The 16283-nt window shown below is 36.1% G+C and overlaps 1 protein-coding gene across 1 annotated transcript in view; it reads right to left on the bottom strand.

Annotated features, from left to right (window-relative positions):
• The window catches only part of KIF15 (kinesin family member 15), a 36933-nt gene that overhangs the window by 11173 nt on the left and 9477 nt on the right, over positions 1-16283 (bottom strand). The window contains exons 9-23 of the mRNA XM_083825678.1: positions 16062-16187; positions 15026-15148; positions 14138-14261; positions 12460-12551; positions 11508-11717; positions 10210-10387; positions 9767-9908; positions 7276-7417; positions 6760-6954; positions 5759-5866; positions 4030-4135; positions 3325-3490; positions 1832-1982; positions 749-834; positions 235-310 (exon numbers count right to left, since the gene is read on the bottom strand). Of these exons, the coding sequence (XP_083681804.1) occupies positions 235-310; positions 749-834; positions 1832-1982; positions 3325-3490; positions 4030-4135; positions 5759-5866; positions 6760-6954; positions 7276-7417; positions 9767-9908; positions 10210-10387; positions 11508-11717; positions 12460-12551; positions 14138-14261; positions 15026-15148; positions 16062-16187 (2025 nt within the window). The remainder of the gene's footprint in view (positions 1-234; positions 311-748; positions 835-1831; positions 1983-3324; positions 3491-4029; positions 4136-5758; positions 5867-6759; positions 6955-7275; positions 7418-9766; positions 9909-10209; positions 10388-11507; positions 11718-12459; positions 12552-14137; positions 14262-15025; positions 15149-16061; positions 16188-16283) is intronic.

Here is a 16283-nt window from a genome sequence, read left to right as displayed (position 1 = left end):
TTATGAAGGAGAGACTTAATTACTTTTGAAATATGATTTGTATAAGCTCAAAGACTTAAAAAAAAAATTGAATGAACTAAGTTGTTTACTTTACCAGAAAAATTAAGCAGTAGCTTAGCAAAACAATCAGACTTGCTGGTAATCTACAGAACAGTCAGTTCACCAAAAAATTGCTATAAATGTACACAGATATCTATGAGCACATGACTTAGTCATTCAGTTCTGCTGTTGTACCTGCTGCTCACACCGTGTCACCATGTCAGAAGATGGTGTCTCCACCTGTGCTTTTTCAAGTACTTTCAAGAGCTCCCTGGAGAAAAAAAAAAAAGTATTTCTGGTGAGAAATATGACCAGAACATAAGAGAGCTTTTACAAGAATCAAGTCATGTAAGTTCATTCTTGTTTGCTCTTATTTTTTGAAGAGTTCTCTAACTATCTGCTTCTCATTGTTATATAAGACTAATAGTTTAGTTATTAGCTATACACTGTTACCAGTAGTGGAATTTTATCTTCAACATGAAGAACTACACTTGTAAGGAAATTAAACTTGCAGTGCAAATGTACAACTGAATAGAACAACACCTCACTTTAATATAGGTTGGATAGAACAAGAAGTCCATTATATCTCCATCCAGCTCGGGAAAAAAACACATCTACTAACAGGGTCAACTACCGAATACAAAACCTAGCATAGGACAAAACCAGTGAGGTCAGATAAAAATAAATGCCACAACTAAATAAAACTCACTTTGAATTGTTTTCTTTGTCTTCTTGTAATTGTAATGTTAGTTTTTGATTATGTTCTTTTTCTGTTTCCAGGAGTTTCAATAGGTTCTAGAATATCAAAATATACATTGTTATAAGAAGCTACAATATAAGGCCTTTACAATAATTGAAGCCAAAATAAAACTCTAAACAGATCCTAAGGTGACTGAAAAAAAACCACAAAACCTTAAATGGAAAAAGATATTTAGCTTTGTCCTGGAGAAATTACAACCAAAGTCTTATTTATATTAAGCTATCAGCTCTTTTCACCTGCCATTGATGATTATTCCCTTTCGCTGCAATGTTCCCCAATATTCAAATCTTTAAAGGAAAAAATCAGGATTTTCCAATGTAGATTAATTGTGGGTGGAGAAGCTGTTTCAAATTCTAACCGGCAATTCAAGATCTTTGACTAACAGTAATTTAAAACAATGATTTTTCAATCTGTTAGTATTCCTTTAAACACTGAAAGGGAAATCAAACTTGCTGAGTAGGCAAACAGTGTACGCTGCAGAAAACTTGGGAATATCATTTGCAAGAGCCCTTGAGCAACCTTATTGCTGTTTTGCAGTCATTGCAGTCTGACAGGCTTTCAAGGACAGTATCAACTAAATTGCAGGACAACGATCCCCCACAAAAAGGCATAAAGAATTTTAACAGGATCACATCCACTATACAAAGCAGTTTATTTAAAAAAATCAAGATGGAATAAGCAAACTAATTTTAGTTAGCACTAAGATAGGAGATCAAGAGCATTTAGGTGTCGGGGTTCTTTCCTGAAGCAGTTTCTTATTCCTTTGCTAATTAACCCATTTTGCTCAAAATTTCCACTGCAACTTCTTCAGCCAAAAAAAACTGCTAGTAGACCGTGCTGATTATTTCTTCTAGCCTGTATTTAAAAAATCTTGCACTAAATTTTAAAAGAAATCTGTTTTTATCTTCAAATGAGATCACTAGGAAACCTACTATCACTGTGGAATCTATTATCGCTAATATAACAGGAATTAAACAAACTGGCTATATGAGTAACTGTATAATAAAGTCTTTTAAAAGCTCTGATTCTTACACAAAGCTCAGTTTTCATAGCTTCAGTTTCTTGTCTTCTGTCCTCAAGTTGTTGCTTCAGCTGATCTGTCTCAAATTTTGCTACTTCTTGCACATTGTCATAGTCATCCTGAAGGCTTGCTTTTTCTTCAAGAATCTTCTCATGTTCTAACCTTTATTTAAAAATAAACAAAAACAAACCACAGTATCAATATCTTGTTTCCTTACAGAAACAACCCAATCAATTGTATTTACAATCTTCAGTGAATCCAGAGTTACTTTCAAGAAAAGTGACTATAACAATTTTTTCTTTTAAAACACCCAAACCCAAATTTATGAAAGGCACAGGAAATTTAACAGGCACTAGCAGAGAATGCAGAGTACTCCTTTTGACCCCTAGAAATAATGTACTTCTTGCCAATTTCTATAGAAATTTCAGTCACTGTGATTTGATAATGGTGTTCAGCCATGTTTTTTATTTTTATCCAGCTGTTGGACAAAAAAAAAACTCTGTAGCTATTAGAAAGTTACTGAGCACCTAATCTGCTTAGCTGATATGTGTTATTTATTCCATATAAAGCCTTTATATATTCTAAAAGGAAATAACCCAGACTTTCCCAAATTGTTATCCTTATTTCATTTGATCTTTCACAGAAGTGAAAAGCAAAGAAGGGTAAAAACTGCTAAACAGGTGTTAGGAATCATGTTATTAATGGAGAGCCTCTAGTAAGAATATTTACTGTACATCCTCCAAAGAAGTCAGTACTTTTGCTAACACAAGGCATGAAGGAGACCACAACACTGAATTTCAATTGCTGGTTCCCAGTCTCACAACGCATCACTCAAAAAAAGACTTCTGCCAAGACATTACCCATTATAATGCAATAATGTAAACTTTCCAGGCAAGAAAAAAAAAAGCCCTCCCCAAAGAAAAATAAACAAACAAACAAAAAACAACAAAGAAACATCACAACTAAGTCACACTAACGATTAAAAACCTCACAGATTTCCAACTCCCAATAATACTGAATGTCAATTAATGCATACAACTGAGCAAGCTGTTCAGGCTTCAACAGACAGACTTCAGTTTATTTTTATGGTTTCTTTCTGTTTGTATTTTCAGATCAGCATCATCCTGTCACCTGTTTCATGTGAACAGCCTGAGGAGTGATAGTTATTTTTAACGCTAAGCTGGGAAAAAAAAACAAAGTATCATGCTTCTTTACTTAACTTTTGGAGATCAAAAAGCTTATAGGTTATCTCCTACTTAATGGGAAAATACTACAAACAAACCAAAATCAAGGAAGCTTCATTTAAATATCTTTCTGCTAGTTTCGCCATGTTTCACCTCTGAAAAGAATTGAGCAAAGAAATAAATAAGGAAAGAACATAAGCACACAATAACAACCTTAAATAGGAGATGCAAAGTGCAAGTTTGAAGGCAGAAAAGAAGAACTAAATCAGAGGATGCATTCAGAAGAAAGGTTAAGACATTTTACCAAACTGCCAACATACCTGACGCTGTCCAGCTGAAACTGTACATCCATATGTCTGCTAGAAAGCTGACTCATTTCCTTTTCTTGCTTTTCCTTAAAGGCATTATATTCCAGTTTTACAGCAGACAGCTCCTTGTCTGCAGACTGCAGGACAATGCGTAAGTCATGGACTTCACTTTTTAATACTATTGAAAAACAAAATATTTTTCATGTTATTGATTTGTAAAACTGCTAGATACAGGACATGTAACAGTACGGGACATCCTGGGAAAGTCTTACAAAGCCTTACACACTTTCAGTGGGATTAGCTTTGAAGGTCACAGACAAGGATTTACTACTCAAAGTCAGTAAAAACATTGACTTTGAAATGAAGTGTATGGACAAAATCAAAAACATTCTAGAAGGTATCATCAAAAATGACTGCATTTACATACACTGACAGAGAATTCCCCTTTATTTTTAGCTAATGTTTTCTTTTTAAAATACTGTGTCCTGTATTCTATTCATATCAGAGTCAAGACAGAACGATTATCAATATTGTATAGTGTGCAAGACTGGGCAGAGAAAAAACTGTTCTGCAAGTATTATAGTTTTATTTTAAATCAAACCTGTGCAACATTTAACATCTTAAACCCAAATAGTTACTCAGCATATACTATTGTTGACTCATAAAATTAAGACACCTCAAAACTTCACATGGGATTTCAGTATTGCATAGACTTACTATCAGCCTTGCTTTGAGCATCTTGGAATTGTTTTTCAAGCAATTTTATCTGCTCGAGTAGCTCCTGGCGCTCTTTACTCCAGTCATTCCTTTCAGATGAAAGAAGCTGGAAGAGAGAAGTAAAAATTGTAAATGGAAGGAAACATAGGAGGTTAAGTCACAGAGCTTTAACGATAATGTTTAAGAATAGTTCATTAGCTGATCCTAACACTTGATGTAGGTGAATCTGAAATCCACAGAAGTCCAAGAAAACATACTTCAACACAACTGAAGAAGTTACCTTATGTAAAGGGAAAAAATCATTTAAAAGCAACCACAACTTGAAAGCTGAAACCTACCCTAAAACAGAGCTAACAGAAATGGCACTGATAGAGGAAGAGAACAAGCCTTACTCTTCCTTTTCTATGTTAAATCAAAAAATGTTTCACAGAATCGTCTAGGTTGGAAGAGACCTCCAAGATCATCTAGTCCAACCTCTGCCCTAACACTAACAAGTCCTCCACTAAACCATATCACTAAGGGCTACATCTAAACGTCTTTTAAAGACCTCCAGGGATGGCAACTCAACCACCTCCCTGGGCAGCCTATTCCAATGCCTAACAACCCTTTCAGTAAAGAAGTTCTTCCTAATATCCAACCTAAACCTCCCCTGGCGCAACTGTAGCCCATTCCCCCTCGTCCTGTCACCAGGCACGTAGGAGAACAGACCAACCCCCACCTCGCTACAGCCTCCTTTAAGGTACCTGTAGAGTGCGATAAGGTCGCCCCTGAGCCTCCTCTTCTCCAGGCTGAACAACCCCAGCTCCCTCAGCCGCTCCTCGTAAGACTTGTTCTCCAGACCCCTCACCAGCTTCGTTGCCCTTCTCTGGACTCTCTCAAGCACCTCCATGTCCTTCTTGTAGCGAGGGGCCCAAAACTGAACACAGTACTCGAGGTGCGGCCTCACCAGAGCCGAGTACAGGGGCACAATCACCTCCTTAGACCTGCTGGCCACACTGCTTCTTATGCAGGCCAGGATGCTGTTGGCCTTCTTGGCCACCTGAGCACACTGCTGGCTCATATTCAGCCGACTATCAACCAGTACTCCCAGGTCCTTCTCTGCCAGGCAGCTTTCCAGCCACTCATCTCCCAGCCTGTAGTGCTGCTTGGGGTTGTTACGCCCCAGATGCAGGACCCAGCACTTGGCCTTGTTGAACTTCATACAGTTGACCTCAGCCCATCGGTCCAGCCTATCCAGATCCTCCTGCAGAGCCTTCCTTCCCTCGAGAGTTTAAGACTTGTAAATAAACTTAAGACAAGTTTAAGACTTGTAAATATTTTATGTATTAATGACTTTTCAGTTCAGTTCCAATTGAGGCAAGCAATATATTCATGCGTTCTTAAATTTAAAATTTCCTTTTGTGACTATTCCTGTTTCTCCAGAAATCATGAAGTTGGCCAAAAGCAAGCATGGGCATCTTGAATGTTCATTTACTTATGTTTTAGTTTATGATCAAGCAGGCTCAGAATCACAACTTATTCATTTATTATTTTTAAACTGCAATGCTATTTTAATTTAAGTCCCTGTCTTTCTGCATAGTCCTGAGCTACGATTCTAGTAAATTTTTCAAAAGTCAAAATTCTTGTAACACTTCTGACCTCACTTAGCGACACAGTAGTTCAAGTGCAGTAGATAGCACCTTGCCATAGCGACACTCAAATATAAGCCTACATTACATTCTCCTCTCACCTCCTGTATTTGTGCAGAATGATGCTCCAGTTTATTAATTTGCTGCTGGAGTTTCATATTCTTGCTTTCCTCTTCATCCAGCTTTGTCTGCATTGTGCTCAGTTGCTCCTGTGACACAACAGACACCCAAAATTAGAACACTCATCTTCCAGTTACTCTCACATGCCATATGGCAGTCTGTGCATATTAAAAAAAAAAAAGTTGACATTTATTTTTAAATGACCTAAACCAACATAAAGCAGAACATTCAAAAATAGACTGGTAACCTCAGTAGCTGATTTCTCCTATTGCCAACTAAACTGCTAGAACACAGGGAAATCCATCAGAGAATAATACACTGAATCCTATGAGCTCTTATATGTGTGCTTAATTTTCAGACATGCATCTGTCTTACAGATATAAGACTTGAAAACAAAGTTACTAAACATCAACACTGAATAAATTCCTTAAAAGAATTTTGTCTGTTTTACAAGGTGTGGGGTTTTTGGGTTTGGTTTTTAATATCTGCACTGACCTTAGCTCCAGTTCTAGAGAGTAGTTCAGATAACATTGTAGCACTCTACGTCAAAAGACCCTCCCTCTGCTTTAGGAAAGATACAAGACAATGGCAATATTTGGCAGGTTTCTTAAAATAATGCACTATTCTATACCACGCTTGGGTATTGTTCCAAATGTTGCTGTCACCACAGAACCATCAGGAAGTTTCCTTATAAACAAGTTATCAGGCTAGAATAGTAAAAGTTTAAGTGTCCTGTATATCTCAAACTACAGTTTAAAAAGTAAATAGCTATTATACAGACAAAATGCATAGCAAGTTTCAGCTCCATATACAATTAAGACATACAACATATAATTAGAGAGCTTTTTAGCAATGGCTCAAGTATTTGTATGCATCAGTTTTCCAAGCACTTTGCAATATACTTGGCAGGAGCTACTTTTATGTCCAACTTGCTTTATAATAAAGTTATACACACGCTTCAGTTTTTATTCAGAACGTTCACCTGTGCTGCTTTGAGCTCCTCTGCAATGGCCTCATATGCTTGTTCATTCATCTCTGGGGGAACTGGCTCTTTAAAAATGTCATCCATCTCTTCAGAACACTGGAAATCTTCAGAGTGATAATCTGAAATCTCTGGGCTTATTCGTGGCACTAGACGAGATCTTAGCTGGTAAGCTTTTGTTGGAGTTGTTATGTTCTGTTACAAAGATTACAAAGCAGTCTTTATTTTAACCGCAAAAAGGAATTAGACTTTATCTAGTATTGTATTTCACAGTTCTATAGGCAGAATAATGAAATAAAATGCTCGAAGGCCGTTAGTTTTAAACCACTACACTTTCAGATTTGTCATCTGATTACAATAGCAGTCATTTAGGAAATACTTCAAAACACAAAAGCAGCATTCCTCGTTTACTACACAAACATTACAGTAGCAAGGCTAAGGGATCACAGAAATGAAGGCCTATGCTCTCACGCAACTTGGAGTAAGTACATGTGTTTTTTAAACTTATTTTCATACCTTAAGAGTTTCTCTATGTAGCTTATGCAACTGAGAGACTTCTCGGCGCTTGTGTGCTTTAGTTGCCTCCAAAATGTTCTCAAGATGTTGGTTTGCTTTCCGAAGGGATTGAAGTTCTGATTCCAGTTCCATATGCTTTTTCCTGTTCAGGAAGTATTTTAATACTGTGAAAAACTCTCCATCAGTATGAACAAGCTGTAGCACTGCCAACGAGCATCATACTGAACAGCTAAACTCTTGGCCAAACACTGAAATACATTATTTTGAGAAGAAAGCCACCACTGCTATATTAAAAAGTTTAAAAAACAAAAAATAAGCTAAGAAGCTTATTTGTGCTTGCGTAATGAAAAAAGCAGATGGATAACTAAATATGTAAGAAAAAATCCATTACATGGTAGAAAATAAGCTGAGAACTCTGCAATTCCTTTTATGAGAAAGTGATATCACCCATACCAATATGGCTTTAAGCTTTAGAAATGTTATCCAGTTATACGAGAAGTCTGAACTGGTACTTGCCAGGATTAAAGAAAATCCTTTAAAGATTTTTTTTTCCCCTTCTCTGGAAATGCTGCTCTTTTAAGATTATTTTGCCTTATAGGAGTACTTTAACTGAAATCCAACAGTTGAGTAGAAATTTAGGAATAATTTCCATTAGGCATTTTGCAGAGCTACATGCTGTTACTGTGACCATGGACCTTACTGACCTAATTGTAAGGTCAAAGTGTACAAAGGAAATATGCTATTTCATCTTTTGGCAGTTTAATGTTATCATTTGCCTCATGATTTTAGCACCTGCAACAAAACATACGGAACAGATTAAAACTCTAGTTCTGACTGCTAAGTCGCAGCAGAAAAATTAGCAGGGATTTTGTGAAATTGTTCTGTTTTGTTCTACTTATTCAGTTACAGCACACAGTTATCACTTGCATGCAAAATTAAGCATCCAGTTACTGTGAAACTGGAATCAAGTTTAATATTTAGTGAAATCCAGAAGCGAACCCAGTGTGAATCTAAAGGATCAAAAGCACCTTCCTGTTTGATTGCATTCCACTAAGACAAATGCTAATAACTGATAACAAAAATTGCATACATACTATAAAGAAAGCAAGACATGCATAAATACATTGCATGGACAGGAAAATTATATATTTAGATATGAATAAACCTTTCTAACCGATGATACAGGACAACAGATATATTGCTGAATTGGTAGACTCAGTAGATCATAACAGCATGACTTATAAATATAAGATTTACCATACTCAAATCTAAGAATAAAAACAGATTCGTACAGTTGTCTGAATACATAAAAAGGACATTACAAAGTTACTTTGTCAAAAAAAATGGTGAGGCAGAAATCAAAATGTTGCTTTGGACCCAATGCTTCTAGAATTAAACTCTAGATTCACTGAAACCAATAAAAACGTTATGTACAAGCTAAAAAATAAAGATAACAAAAGAGCATCAGGTCCCTTTAGCCTTCCAGATTAATATTGCATTCTTTGAAAATGCAATTATTTTTCTTGTATCTTCAGTCACAGGACCTGAATTTTTCAGTAATGGGGTTTATCAAGTTAAACCATGCAATATCCACTGGCATGTGAATGTAATATTATTATTACTAATAATAAAAACCTTGAAGGTACTATTCAGGGCCTTTTACATTATCTTCTGCTGGCCTCAAGCACTGACAGTAAACTTTTTAACTATGTTAGTAAGGCCTAAGTAGACCCGTATCTCATGTGTAGATGTCAAAGCAAGTGGACATTAAATGAGCTATTGACACTAAGCCTTTGCTCTCGTCTGAATTAAATCTTTGTTCCAATAACAAGTCTCAGGACGCTGGTATTATCACCTTCTTAAAAATCTTTGAAGTGGAGACAGAAATTAACAGGTTAGCCCAAATTTTCTGGAATGCTTGGATTCTACATTTATAGTGACTCCAGCTTGTAATCTTAAAAAGTTATATTAAAGTCTTGTAGCACTAAAAAAAAACAACAAACAAAACAAACAAACAAACCTCCCCTCTCCTGCCCCAGAAAATACATCAACTACTAGTTCCTGTTGTTTCCATCTGTAGCAATTCAGTTACTGAAAATATTTGCTAGACATTGCTGACTAAGCCAAACTCTTCCTGATACAGGAAGCAAGTGACTTAGGTGATTTCCAGGGCATGTGCAACTCCTGCATGCTGTGAATCATCATTTTGCATCTTAGGATCAGGAAGAGTTTTTGAAAAGACAGAGAAGTTTGAAGGAACATCTGCACTGTTGCTGATTGCTTCACAGGTGTTTACTACTTTGGGAGTAATCAAGTTGACAAGTTGAACTGGAACAGATTCTGCAAGCATGCCCTGTTTTTCATAAACTGTCCCTCTTATACGCAAAGAACGTACTTTGACTGTATATTCAGGATCTGAATTGAACTTTTAAAGATCAATACCAGTAATTAGACATTTAACCGAACACATTTCTATACTGTTTTGTCTCACTTGGTTAGCTCTTTAAATTCTTCATATTCTTGTTTTGAACTTGCCAGTTCGCTTTGAGTTTGTAGCAGGCGTGCTTTCAGCTTTTCAACAGATGCCAGTGAGTTGCCTTCCACTGATATGGTGGTAGAATGTAAATGCTGACCTACAGAACAAACATACAGATGATGAAATCATAGAAAAGCTCTAATACCTTAAGTTTTATCAAAATGAAAACATTTTTAGGCTTTTGACCAACATAGTAGTAGAGATGGAAAATGAATAAAATGAACTAGAGATGGAAAACGAATAAAATGAACTAAACCTGTTTTATCAAAGTCTTCAAGTATCACTTTGAGGAAAGCAAAAAAAAAACCAAAAAAACATGAAGACATCTTCAACCCTACTTTGCACAAAACAGAAATACAGTAAGCCTATTTAGCTCAAACATATTAGCATATTTTTACCTCCAGTTGTTTTCTCTGTGGCTGAAGCTTGCAAAAAAGCTTTTTCTAGTTCTGCAATGGTCTGAGCATCAATTTCCTGTGCCTTTTTTACTGACTGTAAAGAACGAAGTCTTTTATTTTCCTCTCTGAGGTTATGATTCTCCATGGCGTACTTTGCAATTCGTGGGTGTTGTTCCATCTGTGATAAGCAGTATTTTTTTCAACAGTTTTTATTTTACAGACAACATTATGCACATCTAGCTGCTGCTCTACTATCTTTAATGAGCCTTGAGTTGTAATGGAAAAGGGAAAAAAAGGTATTCCCTAGAGTGGTTTTATCTTCCCAAATGTTTTCTATTTATTTTCTTACTCCCTTGGAATCTGCCCTCAAAGAATACAGTGGGTTTATATTTTCTTTGTTTATTCTTTTACTGGTAATAAAACAGCAGAAGCTCTCCTGGCTGCACTCAACATCCCTTTTCAATTTCAACTTTGAGCTTCGGCTTTCTTAACCCTATTCCTACATGCTCTATTAATGCTTCTGTAGTCTTTTAACGCCTGACCTGACTTCTGTACTACTTCCCCCTCCCCCCCTTCACTTTGGAGACCAGTTATGAGATCCAGATTGATTCAAGCTGATCTTCATATACAACTGTTACCCCTTTCCTTAAGTATAAAGAAGTTCTTGTGCTTGGAAGAAATTGTTTTTGAAGAACTGCCTTCTCTCCTGAGCTTCTCTATTCTTCAGAGCTGCCTCACAAACGATACCACCTACCCTATCCTATCCCAGTCCCTGAAAAACCTGAAGCCTATACCTGAAATATGTACTTTGCTATTTGCCTTCCTCAAACAGCTCCAGGGTAGTATCACCTCTCGTTGGCCCATCTAACATCTGTTTGTTACCCCTCAGAAACCTCCTGTATTCTTTGCATCCTGCTGTCTTGCCCTTTCAGCAGATGCCATGGAGATAAGTGTCCCATGAAGATGAGTATTTGTGACTTTACTGAGCTCCTTAAAGGAAGCTTGAACCCCTACCTAACCCCAACCAGGTTGCCTGTAGCATACTCCCACCATAACACCATCCTTACTAGCCTCTCTTATGAAAACTCATAAGCTCTCAACCTACCTGCTTCCCCTTCCAAAGGGGAGCTCTATGCATTTGAGATGCTTCTTTATGCAAAGGAGCAAAATTTTACATCCTATTTTCTCCTGCCTTTCTTTCCCAAAGAACTTGAATCCACCCATCCAAGGGCTCCGTCATATGAGCTAGTTTAACAAAACAAAATTGTTCTAGAAAGGAAAATAAACAGAAGACTTGCCTGTTCTCTGAGCATCTGCAATTCCTCCCTCAATTCACTGAGGAGATCGTCTTGCTCTTTTGGCAATAAACTTCCGCCAGCTTCTTTATGCAATCTCTCCAAGCGAACAATATGGTCTTCACGGAATTTGACTATCATTTTATTAGACTGAATAAATTTCTCCTTCTTGGCACACAGGTCTTCTAGTTGAGCAATTTTTTCTAATAAATTCTTAGGAAGCACGTATATAGATTAATGGCAAAGTGACAATTGCACTAAATGAATTTGACGCGTACATATCACATACATATATTGACACAAATCATGCAAAACTCAGTTCAGAATAGTTTCTGTAAATACACAGACTAACATTCATTTGGAGCAGATCTGTAGAGAACAGATCATACTAAAAACTCAAATTCCACGCTATATTTATTGCAAAAATTTCACATAGAACAAGCTCCAGTATGATCCCATGGACTAAACGTTCACAGACAGTGAAGCACATCAGGCGCACCCCTAGAATGTCTCTTTCAGTTCAGTTTCTTCCGGAAAAAATAAATATTAATGATCCAGCACTGCACTATGAAATTAACAAAAGCACAGAAAAATGCAGATGACAGAGGTTTGCCTCAGAAAACACACTGTTGACCCAAACACTCAGATTTACCTAATATTAAGTGATAGATGTTTGTTGTTCTGTTCAAAATTTTCATTAAAAAAATCCAACCAACCAACCCACCCTTTAAGACTAAACATACTATGAAAGCTAGCCTATGGAATGAATTTGAGGTGAAAGACTTTATTTTAAGTGTCACTTGACCAGTTTCCTTGTTACCAAACCTTATTGTCTTTGGACAGAGTTTTTATTCAAGAACTGAGAAAACAAACACGGAGTCAATTTCAGTATGCTCACTTGTCCCCCATCAGAGAGTACACAGAATGAACATAGAAATAATTATTGCTTTCTTACCTTCTTCTCACCTTCCGATTTCTCCCAGAACAGCATTGCTTCAATAAAGTTATTCAAGTAATTTATGCTATTTTTCCCCTTTTCAATAACACCTGTAGGGTAAGTCAAAGAACCAAATGCCAAATTTATTAAAATACCAGTTAACCAGGTTTTCCTACACATATAACGTGACAATTGTGTAAAGAAAATTTCAGTAAATTCTTTGAATAATGTAATTCCTCTACAAACATCACGTCCATACCCACAGTAAAGAAGTCTAGACTATAGTTCTTAGCCACCCCCAAGTGCTGGTAAAGAATGGAATCAACATACATAATCGTATAATTAACAAAATTGTTCAAGCATTAAACAACTTCACAATGAACTTATTAAAATAAAAGAATCAGTTTGTTCTGCTGGGTGTATCTAATAAAATTCAAAACCTCTCTGAAATTAATTTGATGGACATTACTGGCAATATTAGTCCACTTTTAATATGTGCAAGCTGTAATAACTGTTTTATAAGAAGGAAATTCAGAAAAATGAATGTGAATTAAGTGGATAATTAGTGACTTAAACTGGAAGGAAAGTATTCGCACAAGAATTTAAACAGGCTTAACTCATCCATTTAGAAATTGAAAATAGCTTTCCTTGCCTCATCCAGGCAAGCCCAATTATTTGTAAGTACTAATCACCATAGTATCTAGGTATAAAATAACTACCCTATAGTCAATTAATAGACTAAAAAATGCCATTATGTTTTTAAAGCCCCCACTAAGCAGATTTTATATTTTTGTGTGATCAAATATTACAAATATCACAATTTATTTGTATAGACTAAACAAATCTTCTATAATATTAGGTTCTGCATATGAACAGAGGACCAACCTCTCTTCAGCACTGAAGCATTATCACTTGCTTTCCTTCAGAACTCTATCAAGTTTAACGACAGTTTTGAGCCCTCTGTCAGTATTCTGGGAGTGACACAGATTCACTGTCCCACAAAATCACTGACTTATTTTTACTGTGTAAATGTGCATAAACCCAGAGCAGTTATCTTTCCTTAGGAAAACTCAACCACAGATGCTTCATGTTAGACAAGTCTTTCTAACTTTTAGAGTAACTTTTGAAACTGTATGTATTTCTTGACAGGGTCAGAAAATAAGTGACTCAGGAACACGCTAAGAGTTACAAGACCAAGTTTACTACCTTGTAATCAAACAGTATACGGTAGCATTATTTCAGTGAGAAGAGATATATAAGTATTACACAGCTATGCTATGATCTGTATCGCACCTTCCTGAAGGGGCAAAAGAATAGGGGAGAAAGTCCGGTCCTGAGATAAAAAAGAATGCTGATTCATTTGATGGGCATCATTAGTACCTTAGTGCCCCCCCCCCCCCCCAAATATACAAGTAAACTTTTGGTTATCGAAAATACTGGGCAGCATACCTCTTACAAAACGGAAAAATTAATTTCGGTATTATATAAATAGAAACACATCCCAGTACTCGAACACCACACGAACAACTTCTGCAAAATACTGGATATAAATACAGGCAAAATGATCTATAAGACACATGCAGTCTCTATAGGTCAGTTCCTACATTAACAGTAATTGTTGAGAAACTTCATGAATTACGCAAAGTTCCAACACACTTAGCTACAAAAGAAGTTCTCCCCCCACCCAAACTCGTACCTTGTGCTACAGAGATATCACGCATAGATGGTACTGATGTAAGTTGTGCAAGCTGCTCTTTCAGCTTCTTGACCTCAGCTTGTAGCTGATTCACATTTCCTTGTGTGTCTTCATTTACCACAGCCTTTCGTAAATATTTAAGGGAAAATTAGGAAGTACAAATGAGAACTGTATTTTAACGCATAGGATAAGAGAAAACTCAAAGACTGCAAAGCAATAAAACTTTCTGTCTTTGGAAAGGAAGAATTCATGGGTAAATGTTCAATTTACTGAGCAGCCAGTAAGTTACACTTTTGCCAAAAATAATGATTAAGAAATTTATTTTTTCTGGACAGTTTGCTTTGGATTAACGTATAATGCTTAGCTTTGCTGTTCAAAATGAAGGCGGTAGTTTCTAGCTTGATGTTTCACTTTCAAAAATTCATTCAAATTCACTGTTTCACTTTCAAAATTCGTTCAAATTCACTTTTCACTTTCAAAATTCACTCATGAGAAATTTTTATAAAGATATTAGCATATATAGAAACTAGATGCACTGAAATACCACTGAATATGTGTCATGTCAACATTAATTTTTAGTAGATTTACTTCCATTTTACATTTTCTAATGAAGTGCTCAGAGAACAAGCAAAGAAAAACACTATCAGCCATTATCAAGCCTCCAACAGTCGTAGTATATTCACAATCAAAAGCAAACAAGTCTTTTTCAAAAATAATTTGTCAAAAATACTAAGTTTGCTTTCCTGAGTATTTTAAAATGTTGTATTCCTTTCAATTAGTGATAGCACAAGATTGTTTCAATGAAGCTATCCCTGTTTGTAGATATGTCATTTAAATGACAAAAAACGCATTTGCTTCAATCATAAAGACACTGAGTAACTCATATACCTTGTTTTTAATCAACTTTGCTCGCTGAGCAAAATTAAGGGTGGACAGTGTTTCACCAAAACATCTGGATCCAGGATGGACGTTGGCAATTATACATGTTTTTGCATTACCACCAAGAGAATCCTGTTTAAAAAAGCAAAACACAACAGAAGATAGCTTTATCAGTAGGTCTTTGGCTATAGCAGGCAGCCTAGCACCGCAAAATAGCCCACAAGCCTCAACACTATTCTTTCTCTAGTAAAGATGGTCCTGTTTATGGACTTCTTTGTACTACAATCACCTTGAAAAAACAACAACTTAAGAAATTAACACCTCATACAGTTACAATTCTCTTCAAATTTCTATGCATTTTGTGTTGCATTGGAAAAAATATAATTCTGCAGAGGTTAACGCTTTTAAGATGTACATAAAACAGATGGAATGGTTGGGAAATTTTGCTGTAATTTCAATAAAACTGCATTGTAAGCAACATAAGTATTATGTACAAGTACAGTCTTATAATACAAAAAAGTCATTACAGTTAATAGTAACTGTTCACAGAATTCTGGTGAATGCTAGCATCTAATAGCGAAGTCCTTAAATGCTTCTATTTTATTTTCTGTTCATCTTGAGAAGAACCTATGAACTCTCAAGTAGGAAACAGTAGATTTGTCTAATTCTTAATTCTTACTAACCATTAGCACCCATCAGCTAATTCTGGGAATCCAGAACACATCTCAAATGTCACACCATAATAGTCTTTCCCAAATTATAAGGAAGAAAACATATGCTTCTTCATTAACACTTGAAAATATAAAAGTGAACAGAAACAAAGAAATTTCTTGTCTTCAATTAACAGCAGTAAAGCAACTAAATGTTCAAGTAAAAAGCTATTTTTCAAGCTTTCCTCCATCTGCCTGATATTAACACAGGCTTTTTTTCCATGTACCTGCGTTCAGCTTTTTTTTTTTTTTAAAAAAAAAAAAAACAAACTTTTAAGAAAGCAAATGCTGTTTTTACCCCAATCAGCATATAAATTCCAGAGTCTATATATTACCCGTAGCAGAAAAGTGAGCTTGGAATCCCGGTAACAGATGTGTCTCTGCTTTCCATTACCTACATCAACAAGCGCTGTGATTACTTGGCCCAGGCAACTTAGTGATCGATTTATGTTACCTGCCTCCTAGAACAGAGAAGGGAATAGAAATGAGCAGACCTGGTGGATGGGACAGGGCAATACATCCGAAAGGAGAAAGATGCCACAGATATTATAGAACTA

Source organism: Anser anser (genome assembly GCF_964211835.1).
Source record: "Anser anser genome assembly, chromosome: 2".
Lineage (NCBI taxonomy): Eukaryota > Metazoa > Chordata > Aves > Anseriformes > Anatidae > Anser > Anser anser.
This window is presented reverse-complemented; position numbering and strand designations above follow the sequence as displayed.